The sequence below is a fragment of the Montipora foliosa genome, chromosome 5 (genome assembly GCF_036669935.1).
Source record: "Montipora foliosa isolate CH-2021 chromosome 5, ASM3666993v2, whole genome shotgun sequence".
NCBI classification, from domain to species: Eukaryota; Metazoa; Cnidaria; class Anthozoa; order Scleractinia; family Acroporidae; genus Montipora; species Montipora foliosa.
The window spans coordinates 6,933,105-6,953,565 of NC_090873.1; the positions used below are offsets into that span (position 1 = coordinate 6,933,105).

At 39.1% G+C, this 20,461-nt stretch overlaps 1 protein-coding gene across 1 annotated transcript in view; it reads left to right on the forward strand.

Moving 5' to 3' along the window:
- Positions 1 to 20,017, forward strand: part of LOC138003496 (microfibril-associated glycoprotein 4-like) — a 27,718-nt gene extending 7,701 nt beyond the window's left edge. The window contains exons 2-6 of the mRNA XM_068849600.1: positions 7,497 to 7,858; positions 8,752 to 8,898; positions 10,271 to 10,396; positions 15,515 to 15,895; positions 19,658 to 20,017. Coding sequence (XP_068705701.1) covers positions 7,497 to 7,858; positions 8,752 to 8,898; positions 10,271 to 10,396; positions 15,515 to 15,895; positions 19,658 to 19,920 — 1,279 coding nt within the window. The 3' untranslated portion in view covers positions 19,921 to 20,017. The remainder of the gene's footprint in view (positions 1 to 7,496; positions 7,859 to 8,751; positions 8,899 to 10,270; positions 10,397 to 15,514; positions 15,896 to 19,657) is intronic.
- The last annotated feature ends 444 nt before the right edge of the window (positions 20,018 to 20,461 follow it).

Genomic DNA, 20,461 nt, shown 5'->3' on the forward strand with positions numbered 1-20,461 from the left:
AACTCCATTTTCCTTCGCTCAAAGATGCTCTAATTGCGCGGTTAATAGTGCTGGTTGAAATACCACTTGGGAAATTTCCATGTAGTTGAAGTTGTTCTCTGATGTTCTTGGACGATGTGGATGGTTTTATGGTTTTCATAGTTTCTATCAGTTGAAGATCTCCGGTACTTAATTTCGGTAGATTCCCCGAGATTCTTTTTTTGGGACTAACCGTACCATCATGCACAAACTTTTGCCATACGTTTTTAGCCGTTTTTCCAGAAACACCAAATTTGTCGCCAAGTTCCGTCCACTTTGCAGGAAAGGCTCCCGATATCCTATCGCCACCAGTTTCAAGAATTTTGTCAACAATCTGCCCTTTGAGTTCTTCCGATAGGCCTTTTCCCCTTTCATAAATTCTTCCTTTCTTGTTGAATGCCATGATCGCCAACGCACTCTTACACGAACCACGTGACAAATTTTTATGTCATGTGACGACTTCTTTCGCGGATCACGTGACAAGTTTTGTGCAGCCCGCTTTTTAAAATTCTAACGGCAGATTTACCACTCTAGTGATTTTGATAGTATTCATGACTGCGTGACCGTCCTCTCAAGCGGGATGGCAAAGAGCGTGGATATGTTCTGAACATTTCCCCTTCAACAAGTGACAAGAAAGGCGAACGGTTGCAGGTAAGAGAGAGAATGTTTCATTAAAAAGAAAAAAAAAACTAATTGTCAGCCAAAAGTAGCTCTGATAAAATTTCTTTCATTTCATGTTTTTTTACAGATTGAATTTGGTGATTTGATACTGGTCGATGCAAAGCACGAATGTAGCATTATTAGCGTGTGCCGTTTGCAGCAAATAGAACTATTTGCAGATTTCAATGGGAGTACCGATGTTCATATTTGTTCGCTCGGTTTTACTTGTGCTATAGTTCTCAGACAATTAAGAGCCAAGTTTGTGGCTAACGACAGAGAGCAGAATCAATTTTGAAATAAAAAAAACTTTTTTTCCTCAGTATTGACATATTTCTCTGTTGGTTTGCAACGCCGGACTGGAGGGACTAACTGTAGCTTTCTATTTGTCATAATACTGTACATAAAAATTACATTTCAATTAAAACAAGAGTGAGTAATAATTTAACGTCTTTCCGGGGAAAAAATGTTAGTCATCTTGGTGAAAACGTTCCACGAGCAGCCCTTAAACGACTCGAGGTTCGTATGGTTTCTTTTACATGTCTATATAGTGAATTGTCTTCAAGCTTAGAATCTGAGTGTGTGAAATATCTCGTTTTTAGTCCGTGGGAGTTAAGTTCGTCCTTAGACAATAAAGTTGAAGATCTTCACTTCAGGTAGTCTTGTTTTACTTTATTTGCCAAAAATGACGTTGGAAAATTCCGCCGTCATTTTGCTTGATCTTTTTTAAAAAATGACGTTGGAAATTTCCGCTGTCATTTTGCCTCATCTTCTGTGAAAAATGACGTTGGAAAATTCCGCCGTCATTTTGCTTTATCTAGCTTCTGTTAAAAATGACGTTGGAAATTTCCGTCGCCATTTTCTATGATCTTCTATGAGCAGACGTTGGAAATTTCTACTGTCATTTTGCGTGACTGTTTAGTCAAAGATTTGATAAAATTTGATAAATATTGCAAAGTTGATAAATGCTCCGGAAAAATATTCTTTTTTCTTTCGAAGTATTGCAAACTAGATAAATCATTCGGTAGAAAAGTGGAGATTCATCAACAATATTTACGGTGTGGTGCCAAAACAGCACAGATTTGGAAAAAACGACGGCAAAACATATCATTTTTACCAGAATTGGACGGTTTTAGAATACGACGAAGTGTTTTAGAACGTGTTCATTTCAGTCTATCTCCATCAACGGCAAGACATCGACCAAGTTCCATACAAAGTACGGCGTCCCACAGGGTTCCTGTCTTGGGCCTCTTTTGTTTGTTCTCTATACAAGTAGACTGTTCAAAATCATCGAACATCACCTTCCTGATGTGCATACCTATGTGGATGATACACAACTGTATGTATCATTCAGCGCAGACTCAGGCTTTGAGCAGTCAGCAGCATTAGAGGCCATGCAAAGTTGTATTGTGGATATAAGGAAATGGATGCTCCAAGACAGATTAAAGCTAAACGATGACAAGACCGAGTTTATCGTAATTGGCACCAGACAACAACTTGCCAACAGCAGCCAGCAAAGTAAGAAATCTAGGCTGCTGGTTCGATGACCAACTCAAGATGGACACGCACATTAATAACATCTGTAGATCTGCATTTTTTCATCTCTACAATATTAGGAGAATAAGGAAATATCTTAGCTCTGACTGCGCACAGACTTTAGTGAATGCGTTTGTTACCAATCGATTAGATTTCTGCAACAGCCTGCTCTATGGGTTGAAAGGTAACCAACTACAAAAACTTCAGCGCGTCCAGAACGCGGCCGCCCGTGTCATCTGTAACATCAGCCGCTATGAGCATATTTCACCTTCGTTATACAATCTCCACTGGCTGCCTGTCAGCTACCGAATCCAGTTTAAGATATTATTGCTTGTACATAAAACTCTTAATGGCCTTGCACCCCTATACCTATCAGAACTCATAGAACTGAAAAAGCCTGGGAGATATAACCTGAGAACCAACTCGGACACACTCTTATTGAAGTATCCTGCGTTCAAGAGTCTTACCACTCTTGGTGACCGCTCATTTACATGTGCGGCACCAAAACTCTGGAACAGTCTCCCCAAGGCAATACGAAATGCGAACAATGTAAACACCTTTAAGCGCCTCCTGAAAACGCATCTTTTCCGCGATGCATTCAGCTGCTATGAGAAACAGTAACTATGCGACTCATTTTTATTTATATATAGATTATCTTTTGTAAATAGGTTTTGTAAATAAGTTTAATGAGCTTAATATATTATAACAACTTGTAATTAAGGTATATTAAGTTTCTCTCGATATTGTAAATTTTTTCTTTCGATATTGTAATGCGCCTGTGAGCATCTCTTAATGTAACAGGCGCACTATAAGTAATAAATTATTATTATTATTATTATTATTATTATTATTATTATTATTATTATTACAACGTGGGGATAAGGCGTTGTAGAGTAAGTCTTTTCACATGCCTGGTCTGGCCTGTCAGTTCTGTCCAATGGAAAGCGCTTTTAGTCCCTTATGTCACCATGACGACGCAAAACTCGTTGGCTCTGTCGAAGCTAGAGGTATCGTCAGCTAGCAAATTTTTCTTCTTACGTTTGCCGAATAAAACCAAATTTTCGAAAGTTTTAACAATATATCAGCATTTTCATTTCAGTCCCTTTCTGTAAGTTTACCAAGATCCACTGTTTCGCTGGATTGGAGACGCAATTTGAAGGTTATTATTTCCAAAATTCGCTTTACAGGTACTGGAAAATTGATCCATTTGGTCAACATTTACAAAAGCAGGTTTTGAGGAAATAGAAGATATTGAGTGCATCACCTGATAAGAAAGGAATTGTATTAAAACATGTACGATTTCAATTGCAAAAAACTGGCCCATGCAAAGACGCAAAACTGCTGATAACGTGGCCGAAAGTGGCCTGAAAGTTGGCCTTTAGACACCTGACAAGGAAGTGCTTTTTGACAGAGAAAAGCCCTGGGAACGAGATTGAAGGACGCCCAGCCTTTTTAAGAAAATATAAGACACTCTTGTCTTTTCGAATAAGGACGATAAATTGCGAACTGCGATTCGGAAAATTGTTTAAGCAATTAGTTAATTAAATGTCCACTCTTTCATCAATTGCTCTACATGATTGACAACAGTAACAAAGGACGTTAGTAATTGATTATTCCAGGGGAAAAACATTTTATTTCTTTATAAAAACATTGTCAGCAGAAAATTAAAAACGTGAAAACGGGATGTAGAAATTAATATTCCACGAAATTATTACCTAAAGAACCATTAATTAAACAAAACCATTTCTTACAGTAAGATAGAGCATTTCCTTTATCCTAACGAAACAATCTTCAAAAGCTAAATTCCAATCAAATTAATTAAAAAATATCCTTCAATCACTCTTGACCAGATATTAGTGAAACATTTGAAAATTGCAGCAATGCTGCAATTCAACATGCAGTTCAGTTCAATGCAACATTGAAAATTTGAGAGTTTTTCCTTTATCCTAACAAAACGTTTCTCAAAGCAAATTGCGGCAGATTAATTTTAAAATGTCATTCAATTACTCTCAATAAGAAATAAGCTAATGTCGGCTCTTTCGCAACATTAATAATCAATGAATCACTGATAATTAGAGGAACTTGAGGGAAATGCCACGAAGAGAGCCGTTGAGTAAATTTCAGATATATCAATCTCTTCGCAACAAAGATTGGCGATAATAGACGACGTTTCCAAGTCATCTTGGCTTCGTTTTCAAGAGATCCAAAAGGAATTTCGTGATTTATAGACACGTGTAATGAATTTGAAAGATCTCAAAATTGCACGGGACGTGTGCAATTTGAGAGCTTTCAAAACATTACGTGTGAACCGGTTCTTTGGAAATAAAAACTTTAAAACCAAAAAATAAACAAAGAATTGATATTAGCCAGCAGCTTCAAAAATATTTCTAATTTTTAATTAACGCGAAACTTCAACAGCTATCAACTGACAAATTTAAAGTGGTTATAAGTCACACACGCCCCTGAACGACATTTTTTCGTATTTCGAAAATAACATTGAGGTGGACGTCATTCAATGTTTCCATGACAACATTCCTGTTCCCTCAGCGGCAGTTGAATTCGTCCGAGAAACTTTTGATTGACGTCCACCTAAATTTTACTTTCCAAATATGAAAAAATGTCGTGACGTGTGACTAATAACCCCGGAAAACTACCAGGAAAAAAACTCAACTTTTACTGTTCAATTGGAACAAAACACACCTTATTCCCGAATGGCACAGGAAATAGCCTGAAATGTCGTGTCGTTTTTCTCTAAGCTTTCTTTTGCCTCGTTTAGCCCAGAACGCATATGAGTATTTTGCGCTGAAAAAGGAAAGAACTAAAATCTCAGAAATTGTCCCAAATGCATCGTGTTGTTCCTAGAACCTTTTACTTGAAATTTCACTTATTTATTGGCTTTGAAAGACGAGAAAAGTGGTCATACTTTGATCCATAACTGAGCAATAAAGGGGAATGGGCTCAATACCGCGTTGACGTCACAAACTTCTTTGCATTGAGATAGTTCTTTGAAAACACCGATGAAAATTTATTTGTGACGTTGTTACGAAAAATAGTATTGCGTGACAAGCGTTACTTTCTAGACGCTTCGCGAGAGTTCGTGACGTCAACCCGGTATCAAACCCATTCCCCTTCGGCGGGTCTAAAACACAGGTGACATTCCACAGATCACTCGTTTCAGGTCACCTAATTTTCAATTTGGCTAACCCTAGGCCTAAGGTTGGTTTTTAGGCCTAGGGTTAGCTAAATTGAGGGTTTTAGGTTGCTTTCAAAAACGTAAAACAATGACCTGCAAGACCCTGCAACGAGTGACCTGTGGAATGTGACCCACCAATTCCCCTTCATCGATCGGTTATGGATCAAAGTATGACCACTTTCCCGTGTTTCAAAGCCAATAAAAAGTGAAATTTCAATCAAAAGGTTCTAAAGACAACACGATGTCTTTGGGACGATATCGGAGAAAAAATAAAGTGGAAAAGTGTGTCGAGATGATAGGCACTTTAAGGACGGTGCCTACTAATTCAACGGTATTTTTGCGCGGTGTATGAATATGCGAGATAACCGGACCTTAACAAGTGTTATTGAAATCCAAAAAGAAGTTTGTGGGTAACCACGCATTTTTCAAAGATAACTGATCAGCAATATTTGTAAAAAGCTTTAAAATACAAAGCAATGTATGGCGTTCTTTTCCAAATTGGAGCTTAATTAATTATCTCTGAAAAATGCAAGGTTACCCCTCCAATTTTCTTTTTGGATACCGACAGCACTTGCTAAATTCAGCTTTCTCCGCATAGTTTTAGACCGTGCAACAATATCCCTGTATTAGTAAGCACCACCCATAGGAAACCCGAGTATCCCGAGATGCGCAGAACGAATGCGCAATAACAATAGTAGGAACCGTCCTAAAAAGTAGGGACATTTCACACACATCCTGTTTTCAAAGTCGACCGCAAACTTCAAACCCCGGTTAGCCCTTAGTGGTTTGCTGTTGTGGCAAAAATAGACCTTTTTATTTTACATGCTTTAATTCAACTGAGTCAGCGTCCTCAAGACCCTCAAGGATGTGCAAGTGATCAACAAAAATGTGTTGATTCAATAGTTAAAGCATTACGAGACATAACTTTTAGGTTTAAACGTGATTTACTACAGAATTTTAAGATGAAAAACACTGCGGTAAATCACTTACCACAAGAAGGGTATCAGCCGTCAAAAGTTGAACCGCAGAGACTGCAAACTCGATCGCAAGGCCATGTCACGTGACAGTTAGCAATTCTTGGCTTGCACTCACGTGATTAGACGGACATGTTGGTGTACAAAACAAAAGCAAAATGTCGCTCGCGTATTGCATAATAATAGAGCCAAATTGCTAAAAGATTTCATGTCCCAAGAGAAATCGAAAACAATGATTATGCAAAAGTTTGGGGGGGGGGGGGGGCGCGGGGTGGGAAGGGGGTAGAAGAGGTGTATTATGGGATTTGAGAAATTGTTTACAACTGTAACATGGCCGCCATGACGTAAGGTGCAAGAAAAACCTTAAATAACAATGACCACAACCAGGTTTTCTGCGACCGCGAGACTGAGCACCACCCGCAAACCATTGTTTTAACGAATACCGCTGGTCAGCAACCTGGTTCTGGTCATTGCTGACTAAGGTCTTCCCAGGTGCAAGCCAAAGATACTTAGTCGAGGCTTTCAGTACAATATATAAAGCCGCTACGACACCTTGAAACTTTTAGCTGAAACTTGTGTGCTAGGGCGCTGCGAAACAAAACTCAGGAGGCACTGCATCGTGTAACATGGTCAGTTTCATGAAACTTTCTGAACTTCCGTTGCGAGACAAGTTTCACGAAAAGTAAAACCGCTTTCAACTTCTGCAACGGTCGCAGCAATAGCAGTGGTGATAAAAACGGGAGTTTCACCGTGTAACACCACTTCCTGAAACTGGTCTCTCTCGGTGTTGTTACGCTACGCTGCGTAAGCCAATCAGAAACCGGCTGAGGCCTTGTAAACAACATTTCAAGACCAGTTTCAACGTTCCCGAACGAGTTTCGACCTTTTATGTTACACGGTGCAACGCCTGCTGAAACTTTGCAGCGCCGTTCCACATAAGTTTCAGCTAAAAGTTTCAACGTGTAGCAGCGGCTTAAGAGAATTTTTTTTACTTGCCTGAAAAAAAAACAATGAAGCAATAGCCTGCCTTCATTGGTCTACGATAACCCACACTTCAAATATATATTTCTGTCATGACAGTTTCCATTTTCAAATCGGCATTACGAATTCGTTTTCAGATTTCTCAACACCAACGTTTCAGAGTGCTCGACCCAAAAGGACATGGTACCTCTCTCTGTGTTGGCGACTTTAGTTGCCTTTTGTCAAATTATCACTGTGGCAGAGACTCAGACGTGCCCGGCGACTGGATCGGAGGAGTCCATCTTGGGCTGGATGTTGCAGAAACACATCTACAGAACCATGCGCGCCAATATCGGAATACCATGTGCGTTAATCTGCCGCGAAGATGTTCGATGCCAAAGCCTAAACTTTGTGATGTCTCTGCGCAGGTGTGAATTCAGTAATCGTACCAAAGAAGCCAGACCAGAGGATTTTGTCCCTGATCCAGACCGATATTATTTCAGACGAGACATAAACAGAGGTGAATGGGATACATGTTTGACTAAGGAGCACCCTAGGCTGACACTCTTTCTGATAAAGCCTTGTCTAGACGAGAAATTTTTTATGTGACACATACAATTGATGGTGTTGAAAGCACAAAAATAAAAGCTGACAATTCGCAGTTAAGTGCGTCAGCAATGCCTTTATGAAAGCAGCAAGGCGAGGTTGCCTGGTCGTTCTCCACTAAGAGGCAGCAATTTGCCACATTTTATGGGACGAGTCGTCTACACGAGCAATTTTTCGTATTTGCCAATTTTCATTTGTCACATAAAAGCTAAAACACGCCAGCTTTTCAGCAAATACATTTGTCACATAAAAATTGGCCAAATTTCCTCGTCTACACGAGCAGTCGGACGATCGGACTTTACTTAATTATGATATGACTCCTGGGATCAAACCATTTACGGCAAATAAAAATGGTCACATTAAAAATTGCTCGTGTAGACGGGCCATACAACACTGTGCAAATGTGGAACGGTGTCATGTTTCATGTGCTGGAAAACAACTGATTCACGCCGTTCAAGTAATTGCAACTCGTTGAGCGAAAAAAAAAAAATGCATGGGAAACTATCCATTCGTGTTCTTTGCCTCAAAAGTTCGAAGCCGAAAGCGAAGCTGAAGTTGACGCCGGAGTCGCCGAATTTGAGCTACTAGTCAATCTCTGTGACAAAGCTTAAATAAGCCAGTTTCGTAGTCTAACGGTTGGGTTGGATCGAACATGAAACGGACGCTAATGCAGGGGAATCTTTTCACGTGCAAATTATTTCCCCCGCATTAGCCTCCATTTCATGCTAGATCCAATCTAACCGCGAGAATGCGAAACTGGTCCATTAAAGTTGGAGAACTAACGATCCATGTATCTTTCAATTCCAGTCCCCCTGGGTTCTATCCCTGAACTGGCAGCCGTGTCCTGCCAAGAAATAAAAGCGAGCGAAGGTCAAGTTGTCAGCGCCAAGTACTGGCTGTCGACAATAAAACCGGGTACGGCGGTACTCGCGTATTGCGACATGAAAACTGGAGGTGGGTTCTGTTGCACTTTCCACGAGCTTTTCTTCTGTTCTCTTCCCTTCTTCCATATCCGTCCCGCTCTTGTTCTCGTCATAAGAATTTTGCTTTTCCTTCCTGTTCCATTTTGTTATCCTTGTTTCTATGCTTATTATCACCATTCGCATTCTGCCTCGATGTGGTGCTTTATCGCGGGTTCAAAATTCAAAGGTGTCAATTTTATCTGAACTCTTGATTTCCCCCATATAAATTGGTCAGAAGCCCGAATTTGGTATTTATAAACATCTCGCACCAAAGATGCAACATCCATCAAACTTTTGAATGAATCAAAACTCTAGTAATCTAGACAAACAAATTTGGAGGCAAAATTGGTTAATTGATGTTTCAAGAATTGCCATGTTACGGCCAAGACATTAGAGCAATTTAGCATCACGCGTACGTTTCACGTAAAACGGAATAAGGTTTGTGACATTAGAGAGATTTAGCATACGTTTGCATGAAACGGCAAACGTGGGCTTGCCGTTTCACGTTTCACGTTAAACGGAATGAGGCTTGTGACTTAAGCTTCACGTGACCCAAGGCAACTCTGAATGGCCTCTGTAAACCTGAGTATTTTGATACTTACAAAAACAAAAACAAAAACAAAAATTCGGGAGTCTTTGTAAACATTGCTGGTAGAAAAAGACGCTATATAAAATGATAATCCTTACCAGTCACATTTTGCGAGTTTCAATAGAGCTGCTTTGTCAGAAAACAGAGAGAGAACGTGAGTTCCCGAAGAAAATTGCTAGGAGTCAGTTATGAACGATCTACATTTTTCCTTGTTTGACTTACCGGAAAATGGTTTTGGGGTTCCTTTTTCACAAACAACTTGTTTTGTAGAAGAAAAACGAGGAGAAATTTCCGCGCATTCAGCAAACGCGAAAATTCTCTCTTTCACGTTGAAACGGCAAGCAGCAACCGGCAAACATGACAAACGGCGGGAAAATCATGGTTCCATTCACGCCAGGAGACAGGAGAATTCCATTTCTTTTACTAATAGTGTTATAACAACAGTGCCACTGTGAAGTACAGGAAGTCATGTTGTTTCATAAGAGTTCAGTGTCGGAAAAGATGAAAAGATTATTCACAATTTGGAATTATCGTCACACACAATCATCGATCATCAGGAGCTCATTACCCGGAGCTTCCATCTGTATTGTACCCTGTCCCGTGTCTTTCTAATTTTAGAACTCCTATACCGATATGTGAAATACCTTCGTGTTTCGGGTGTGGTGCATGTGATCATCATCGATCATCATCATCAGATACAATAGCACCACTTATCTTCCACAATTTGAATCCTTCTTCTTCGTCTGACTAAAAATGACTTTGTCTTTTGCTGTAGACGTTGATGAATGTACCGCGGTTTCGCCGTCCATTTGTGACGCTAATGCCTCATGTACCAATACTCTTGGCTCTTACACCTGTACTTGCAAGCCAGGATACATTGGAGACGGAAAAACATGCAGAGGTAACAAAGAACATTAGTTGCAGCTTAAGTGCTGTCCTAAATCTTGGCTCCAAAGGCGCGACAACTGATAATCCTAAAAGTCAGATTTTGTTGTATGGAAACCAGGTGCAGCGTACCCATTTCATGCTTGCTATCTATTTCAAACATCTCGCCCCTAAATTCATTCTGCCAAGGATATCGATAATTCTGATAGGTGTGACAATCGACAAGGAGATTGATCACGCTTTAAGAAACATCATTGTTTGTGCTCGATCATCGTGCTTTATGAACGAGAAATACATATACATCAATGTCCCTCCCTCTTTTTGTTTGGCGCCTCAGACGGGAGAAATACTGCGTATCCACTAAGCTCTGCGTCTCCAATGCGTATCTGCGTACCCGCGTATCCACCCCATTTAGTGTAAAGCTTCGACGCGGCAGGGTATTCCGTGAAGCCGTTGATTTCACCGATAAGCTTTTTTTTTCTCTTGTGATTTATTCACCCATTTTTTTATTTTCACTTCACGTTTCTTTGAAGAAATTATGTCTGTATGAAAAGTGGAGAAGGGGAAGCCGCGAGTGTGTTAGATGGGAGGGAAAGCAAAGCTGAAAAGCCTTTTCAAATTGTCATGTCATTTAACAGGCGCACCGGAAAATAAGGGGTGAAAGACGAAAATAAACAAGTCTGTTCGAAGTGTGCTTGAATTGCGACAAATGAGCCCCAAAATCAGCAAGAATTTGTAACGCTGATGAATGAAAATGGTTTAAGGGCATTCGTGAAAAGTGTAGTTAACGGAACCGTAAAATGACAGCTGTAATTGCCGAATTTGTCGAAATCGCCAATGTTCACCCGCGTGGTACAAATACCAATGGATCAAGTAATTTGACGAAATTGGTAAAACATCGCCAAAATTGCCCATTTTGTCCAAACGCCAATGTTCACCCAAGAGGTGTAAATACCAATGGATGAACTAATTTGACGAAATTGGCAAAACATCGCCAAAATTGCCGAATTTGTCAAAATCGCCAAAATCGCCAATGTTCACCCGTGTGGTGTGAATACCAATGGATGAACTAAGTTGACGAAATTGGCAAAACATCGCCAAAATTGCCAAATTTGCCAAAATCGCCAATGTTCACTCGTGTGGTGTGAATACCAATGGATGAACTAAGTTGACGAAATTGGCAAAACATCGCCAAAATTGCCAAATTTGCCAAAATCGCCAATGTTCACCCGTGTGGTGTGAATACCAATGGATGAACTAATTTGACGAAATTGGCAAAACATCGCCAAAATTGCCGAATTTGTCAAAATCGCCAAAATCGCCAAAATCGCCAATGTTCACTCGGGTGGTGTCAATACCAATGGATGAACTAATTTGACGAAATTGGCAAAATATCGCCAAAATCGCTAATTTTGCCAAGATTGTCAATCGTCCATCACTTACGCAACACATCCTCCCTGGCGCCTTGTTCCTTTAAAAGAGGCATTTTTGTACCAAGGCAGGTGAAAAAGCAATGAAAATGAATTAAACAAGTTTTAAGTTCCCTTTATTGTAATGTGGACTGCCTTAGCTTGATGATGCCATCACCATGTTCACGTCTTTATATCCAGAATAACAAGGTCAGATCCTTCTTACAGTTTACATTCCCTCAGAGTTAAATACTTGAGTGTGAGAATTATAGCAGAGCGTACAAGGAGTGGGCAAGTTGTTGTAGTTCTCGCGATTTTTGGATAATTCTGGTTTCCTGATTCCGGATTCCGGCCTTTAGGCTGCCCACCCCTCGCTCTTTAAATCCAGCGGTATTCTCGTCCTCGTGTAAAAAGTGCACGAATCTCCATGTATATATCACAAATCTTGATGCATACAGATATCACGACTGATGTAGATCAATAAGACACGGACGTTAGAAGTCATACTGTGTATGTTATCACGCATTTTGATGTGTTTAAAACTCGATGGAAAGTATCACGAATCATCATGTATATTTCTCTGGAAACTTGATGTACATATTGCTAACGAATCTTGATGTAAATATATCAGATAATCTTGATGTAAGTGTAGCATCGTTAAACATGTAAATATGAGCTTTGATATGTATATGGCGAATTTTGATGTATGTAAAACAGTCTTGATGTATGTATAACAGTTTTGATGTACATGTATAAGCACTTGATATATGTATGTCATTCTTATTGTGTAAATAGCACATCTTAATGTTTTGTCCCTTTTTAACAAGCATAGCTCCCAGAAGTGAAACGGATACATTCAGGTGTACAAAATCATTAAACGGCACCAATAAAGTTAATCAGGTCTTGTTATGAGATGTTTGTTTACGCCAACAATAACAATTTATTCTAACGCCGTGTCCAGACGGGATTGTGAACCAAGTGGAATACCAGTGAAAAAGCTTAAGCGGCTGTCGAAGATTAGAATCGGAGGCTGAAAGCGTTTGTCTCTTTTGAAATTCGGAAAAAATACACCAGTATCATCTAAAATTCATCGCTATGTTAAATTTAAATCTAAATGGCATCGAAGAAGTTTTAAAGAGATGCAGAAAGTTAAAAATTATTCTTTGTTTATATGTGTTTGCCTTCGTCACTTTTCAGGAGTCATAACCATAGAGTTAATTATTGTAAGGTTAAACTAAAAGTTTCAATGTAGAGGAGAACCCTGGTCCCATTGTGGACCCCATTAAAACTGTAAGAGCACCTTACAGCCAAGGCAACGTTACAGTATTTGGTCAAAGTGTTGGACAACAGCGTGTTGTGAAGAATTGAGTTCTTTAATTTACCACAACAATGTGGGGATTAACTGTCCTAATGATGTAATACAAATCACGGATGTTGGTAATCAATTATAAGGTTGTCGCAGTCAGCTGGTAGGTCTTTTTTAATGTTGGCAGAGTTAACAACAATGTTAAGTGTGTTTGATACTACCTACCAGGTTTCTTACAGTGAGAGCTACACTGGAAATGTTCATGGTAATAGTGCAATTGAGGGATACCCTTACTTTATGTCTTTGTTTGGAGTTTTTGAATCGCTTATGGATCAAAACTATATACCTCATTCGTTTTAGCAGTAGGATGCATTGTTGCTGGAATCTATTGTAATAAATTATGGTACTTTCAAAGTAATTTGATTTTCATGGTAGAGATGTGTGTTAACAGTCACCCTCAAGGGACATCTGTCGTTTTAGAACTACCATCTATAAGAATTATATTCAAAGTTTGTATCAGACCAGTGATATATTTGAGGTAACAGGAGTAAAAATTGCTAAAATTAATCTTGATATTGCTGGAAACAACACCTTTGTCCTTGTAAGCAGTGTTTTGCACTGGCACTATATTCATTGTGTTACTCCATCAACAAGCCTGCAGTTACTGGGATTCTAATACATTAGCTGCTATTGTGAACATTGGGACTAAGTTCTACCATGACTTATGTATAAAAAGGCATCTTACAATCAATTATTTACCAAAATATGTCACCATTTGTGGAGTAAAGGTGAAAGTGAATCTTCATGCCAAAAATACAGGGGTGATGATCTGTGATTCAACCTTCCCCCATATACATTTCCAGGATAATTGTATAAAATATATTAGTAAATGTTCGACCTATAATATACATTTGCTCGCAAAAATGACTTCCTGTTTCTTCTGTAGTGTCAGTATTCCAATGTTAAGAAACATTTGTGAGGCTGTCAAAATAAAATTTGAATACATAATTTATTATGAACTTTTACCTTCAAGGTATTGCAAGTTCTTTTTCCTTTAATCCTCTTTAATGTCTATAATATTTACATCTACGAACTTGTTTCATTAGGGCTTCGTTGACTTGAAGTTCTTACTTATTTACTTTTACAAAAAGAAAAAAAACACTAGCAAAGATGATTCAACTTCATCCTAGCATTTCTTAAAAAGAACGTATAAACATAAAAATCGGCCAGAGGATAGGCCGAATGTGGCCTCTTGTTTCAATCCAAATGCTGTTTTGATGTTCCGAAAGAATTTGCAAACATGCTTCCACGGACCTCCGTCATCTTCGGTGTAACGATAAACTGAATAACATTTTAGATATACGTATTACATATTATATACATATTATATATGGAACAGTCAACGGCGAACTCAAATTCATTCAAAATCGCTCAAAAAACCGCTTTTGAGGTAAAAGGACGAATATAAACCACAGGTAAGGTAATTCAACGTTTATTTATCATTGATTTACATACAAAGTTAACGATATATCGCTATAGGTGAAGCAAACGGTAAATCCAGTACATTTACCATAAAATAACAATCGGCTACAAATCCGATTGTGTGGGCCCCCTGTGGTTTTAGCAGGAAGAATTAAGTTGGTTGTGGGTCGAACCTCGATCAGTTGTCGAAATGTCTTTTTTTTAACAATGTATTTTGTTTTGAGTTGGTGCTCTATGCGTTGTTCAATCGTCAACCAACCCGTTGCTTTGTCGGGAAATACTGCTGCAAATCTAAAGACAGCTACTCAGCATTGTAACAACTTTACGCTGGATCATCAACTGAAAAGATCGAAGCTATGCTGAAACAAATGAAGAAGCAACTCATTCAAATACAAAGTAATATCGACACACTGAAAGGCGCTAACAACATGTGTACTCTTGAAGGTATGGGTAAGCTTGGCGTGATGGAGAATCAACTGTCCCTCAAAAGTGTGCTTTATCAGTTGCACTCAAGCAAACGTTAATGCGCGAAAAAACCGTCAAATTAGTGATGAGTTACTTAGTCGCCCGGCCTTAGCCGCCGAGAACTTTGAGTTCCCGAGCCGAAGAAATTCGTAATTGCAGAAAGTCAGGTGAGTGGAGGAAACCGCAACAATGCGCAAGAGAAGGACATTGAGAAAACATTTCGGCTCCCACTTGTAAGTTAAGTTACCTGACACGTAAACAACCATTTGTCTTGCCCGTTTTCGGCCCATTTTCTACAACACGTTCAATCAATAAAAGATTGATTGAACGTGTTGTAGAAAATGAGCCGAAAACGGGTTAGTCGAGTAGGTGTTAGAACACGTGAGAGGGGTTAGAACACGTTGGTGGAAATATATTTCTTTTTCTTACAGTTTTAATAGAATTTTCAATGCCTTGTTAATTGTTCAAACAGTCGGGAGGAACTGTGCTGAGCTGTACAAATCTGGTGAAAGGAACAGTGGTGTTTATACAATTGATCCTGATGGTTCAGGGGCCTTTGATGTGTTTTGTGACCAGGCAACAGCTGGTGGGGGATGGACGGTGTTCCAAAAGAGACTGGACGGATCAGTTGACTTTTACCGCGGCTGGTCTGACTACAAAATAGGCTTTGGTAACCTAAGTGGCGAGTATTGGCTGGGATTGGACAAGATCCATCGTCTGACCAAATTGGTGAAGAATACGCTTCGAGTTGAGTTGGAAGACACAGAAGGCAAAACTGCCTATGCTGCCTATGACATGTTTGCAGTGAGTAGCGAGAAGACCGACTACCAGTTGAGCCTTGGAACTTACTCGGGTATGTAATTTTCCAAACGTGTATCACAATCAAGATTCTACGATATACATAGCAATACCGGTTCCATATCATAAAAGAGAGACAGCCAGAGCAGTGTTTTTCTATGCTAATTGACACTGTTCTCTTTAATTTTTGGTTAGTCGCTTGTGTAAAATAATTGAAGGGAGCAAGATCATCACAGTTTTGAAAGCAACTACTCAGAAAAATCCAGGCTTTATTCAAGGAAATTCACGACGACTTAATTTATTTACTTTGCTCAGGGACGGATCCAGAAATTCCAGAAAGAGGGGGCCGAAGAAATTTCTGTAAAGTTAAATAGATCACTTCAATGGACGTGTAGTTAAAGTAAATTTCTACTTAAAGCAAAGACTAAATCTCTAAGTTTGTTACTCGCTGAGTTAAGATACATGTACAGTTGCAGCCGCTACATTGATTGCTTAATATTTTCTTCGTTCATTTTGCTTTTTGACTAAAACTCAAGTAGGCGGTTTGCAGAACCGAATAACCTGGATTCTGTCGCGCAGTGCGGCCATCTGCGGAGATAAAATGTGGCTAAATAGATCGAAAATTGCGTATATTGTAAATCGCGTAGAAATTTTCTTATGATCAGGAAGGCAATAAAATGTAACCTACAGTTACTACTCACCTGGTTTACGAGTGTCAATGGGATCGTTCCTTTGACAACCGCTGCTTTCCTTTCTCTATTTCTTTAATTAATTAATTAATTAATTAATTAAGGTAGTATGATACCTCAGTTAAAAGTCAAAAAATCTTTGCATTGCTTCAATTATTTTTATTAGAGTTTTAAGAGAAAACACTCAGTGAGAAAAGTTATTTTGGCAATATTTTGGGCATCATTTGTTGTCATAGCAACATGACCATGCCCTAAAACCCCTCATTTTTCAGGTTTCAAACCAACAGCAATAACTATAATTTGACTCAAATGTGTCTTCCCAAGGTTGGGTTTCTTGGCTTTAAATTTCTTTTAGTTTCATTGCACAGAAGCATTATTCATAATTGTGTACAGAAAATTCCATGAAATTATCTTAAATGCGTTTTGAACTAGACATGTTGAGGTACTCGCATTTTTATCAAAATTCATTTTGCGAGAAAAAAAGGCCTTTCAAAATAAGTTAATTGGTCCGCAAGTCTCTCGTCATCCTTTGAGCAAAGAAAGTTTGTCAAAATGCACCAGCAGCATAGGAAACACCCTCTGTTACTGGTTCTTGTTTTTTTTTTTTTTTACTTTTTTAGTTCCCTTAGGACCTTTCTCCTCTTTTTCCTTTTTTTTTTTGTACTCTGCGCTACGAATGCGATCCAAGCGAAGGCATCTGCACCCTTGCTCAGTGCATTTTCCCAGGTTGATTTTTAATCCTCTTAAGCAAGAGCAAAACAATTCTATCTCCAATGTTGAAGTGGCTGATGGCATCAAACAACCCAAATTCTAACATTTCCATTACAGAATAATTGACACGACAATGACACAATCATTCAGGGAAGTGTACCCTGTTTTCGCCAGGTACCATCACTGGAAATACCACATTTCACAACATCATTTTCATTGGCTCCCTGGGCATCCCTGATCTCTTTTTCAGCACTGGACATGCTGACGTTCTTGACAATAATTTTCACATGTTTTCCACTGTTCTTACATTTTTTCTGATATGCCCTTGCTGTTGGGATGCAGGCATATTCATCAAAGTGCAGAATTTTTTAGCTTTACTGTAACCTTTTCCTATAGACCACGTGGAATACACTAGACGTCTGTTCACCTCATTGCTTAAGGTTTCGCTTTTTGGATGTAAAAAAGTCATGTTTCCAGCCGCAGTTTTCGCAAACGTGTCTGAGACTTGAAGCACATCCCTTTCTTTGGAAAAAGTTATCTGACAGCCCGAAACTGAAGTCGCCATTATGCAGTCAGTACATTGTACGTAGATCTTGTGAACGGATTTATTTTACCCTAAAAAGGTCACCTAGAATTTTCGGGAGTCTTTTTTCTGGCTGAAATTTTCGAAAAGGTAAGTTTTGATCCCTATAATTTTTGGATCACTAGACTTTCAGCTTGGAAATCCGAACAGATGAAAAACTTTTAGGGGATAAAAATATGCCTATATCTACCGTTCAAATACTAAAATACGTTTAACAATGCTATGTTTAAGTGGTTTTAAACTGTATTCCCGTTGGGTGCCCCTGTTTCGTGTCACCGAAATTCGCTTGTTTGAATTTTAAAATCACTCGTGTCGGGGTTTAATTGGCTCATTCTCGGCCTTGACGTCACTGTCGGAATTTTGCTGGGAAAGGATGTCTTTTGTCGGAATTTCATTTTATGTGCTGTCGCTACTTATTGGGCCATGTCGCTTGTCGGAATTTACCCTCTCAGGGCCTCATGTCATTGTTTCAGATTCTCTTTCTCTAGTTTCATATACTGATTTCCCGAAAACCTTCTTTTAGGACGCCCGACTGAGCGAAACTTAGGCATGGATGGAAAACAGGAAAGAAAGCCGAGAAATATGTGAATTTTGCAGATCCAACGGCTAGGATTTTCGCAGCGTAAAGAAAATTATCAAAGTTCATCATGCCCGCAGGCTCGCTCAATCATCCCACCATAAATATATTCGTATATGCAACAGGAAGAGTCCTTTGTCACGAAGAGCCTTTTTTCCGGACGGAAACAAGCTTTTGGGGATCGTTTTTCAGCTCTAAACAAGACCCATTGGCCCTAGCAACCAGCCATGTGGCCTTAGAAAACAGCAAATCATCACAAAAATACAAATTTTTCCCAAAAAGTTTCATTGTGGCGTTCATCTCAACTTAATAATACAACTTTAAAGCCACTATAAAAAATTGTGAAAGTCATCGAAAATTTGGCCATTTTTAAGGTATCATACCTAAAAAACCTAGCTTTACTGGTACAACTTTCCAAATCTTTCACGGCAGTTATTCGGTTTGATAAAATCAATTTCCAACTGTATGTATGACACACTGTAGAACAGTCATTCGTCTCCAGCCTCCTTCATCTTTTTACGGAATAAAATGCGACGCCCGTAACATCTTTCAGTTTGTCGGTTTGAAGCTACAATAATTTATAAGGGCCGTTGATTCGAACGACGTTCGATATATTTTCGTATAAACAATGCTTATTAAAGAAAATATATTTAAGTAACAAAGCTCGAAGTACCATCCGACACACGTTTACAAGAAAAAAAAAAAAAATCCTGGGCAAAAAGGAAGGGGGGGGGGGGGGTCCCGCTGGGATCACCCCTAAATCCGCCCTTAGACTGCTACACTTTCTGCTCTGGCAATAAAATATCAAGCCAAAAAGGTGCAGGCTGCTTTGCAAGTAATTGAAATAGGTGTACATTTAGCAGCTTAAGTAGCGTGTAGTTAACGTTCTTGTGTATCGGTTTCTAATCACCCTGAAGAAGGCCGTTTTGTGCGGCCGAAATATAGGTGTAAACTAAAGCTGTGTATCTTCATTTGTGGTCTATTATACATAACGATTTCTTAGTACTGGTAGAACAGTTAAAAGAACAACACTCATATAATCTGCCGGATTCTTCAAACCTTACAACCACTATCGCATTCCATTTTGTTCCGACTTCGTTCAACCTCTTAAAAAGGAACTTATCATTTGAATAGGAAATTTCTAGAATCAAGCGATTCTGTTTAGAAAATATCTCCTAATGAGAGCCGCGAGAAGGAGATTGATTGGTTATCCGTTATTACATGTACCTTTACAATATATACTTTAAATGTTTTCAGGAACTGCTGGTGATTCGTTATCTTTCCAGCGTGATGCTGCCTTTTCTACCAAGGACAAGGATAATGATCAGGATTCGAGTAACTGTGCAGTGGTGTATAAAGGTGCTTGGTGGTATACGAGTTGTCACGAGTCAAACCTAAACGGTCGTTATCACCATGGCCAGCACTCTTCATTTGGAGATGGAGTCAACTGGCACTCTTGGAAAGGATACAACTATTCCGTTAAAAAAGCTGAAATGAAGATCAGACCAGTTGGTTTCTAAAAGATTGAGACATCAGTCTCTGATTTTCTGGCACATGTGAAGCCATCATAAGTTTGTGATCTAGTTGTTTGACAGAAATAAAAGTAAACAAAAAGTTGACATTGTTTGAGATCACTAAGTTTCAATCCCAAAAATAACCCCCTCTCAAAAGGGAGGCGCAAAGACCCAATGAAAATTCTTCCCTTTTTACTCCCGTCAAGAGAATAAATCATTAACCCCGAGTTTAAGACCATGATTATTTTAACTGTCTTCACATTGCTATGCTTTACTGACAATTATAATAAATTCGAACGTCACCTGAGAGAGCACTTTTTCCGTGCTATATTTTTTCTTCCACTTTAATTATACCATACACCAGCACCATAAAAATGTGTTGGTAATCAACTGAAGGGAAAGCTTCCACTCTATATCCTTCTTTCATTGTATAAAGAAGAAACCTTTCCCTAGCCATTGTGCATTCATTTTGCCATTAGTATCGGTACGGTCCTCAAGCTCGTTATATGCTTGGTGGTTCATGACTTAGTGTGCGCATATCTACTTT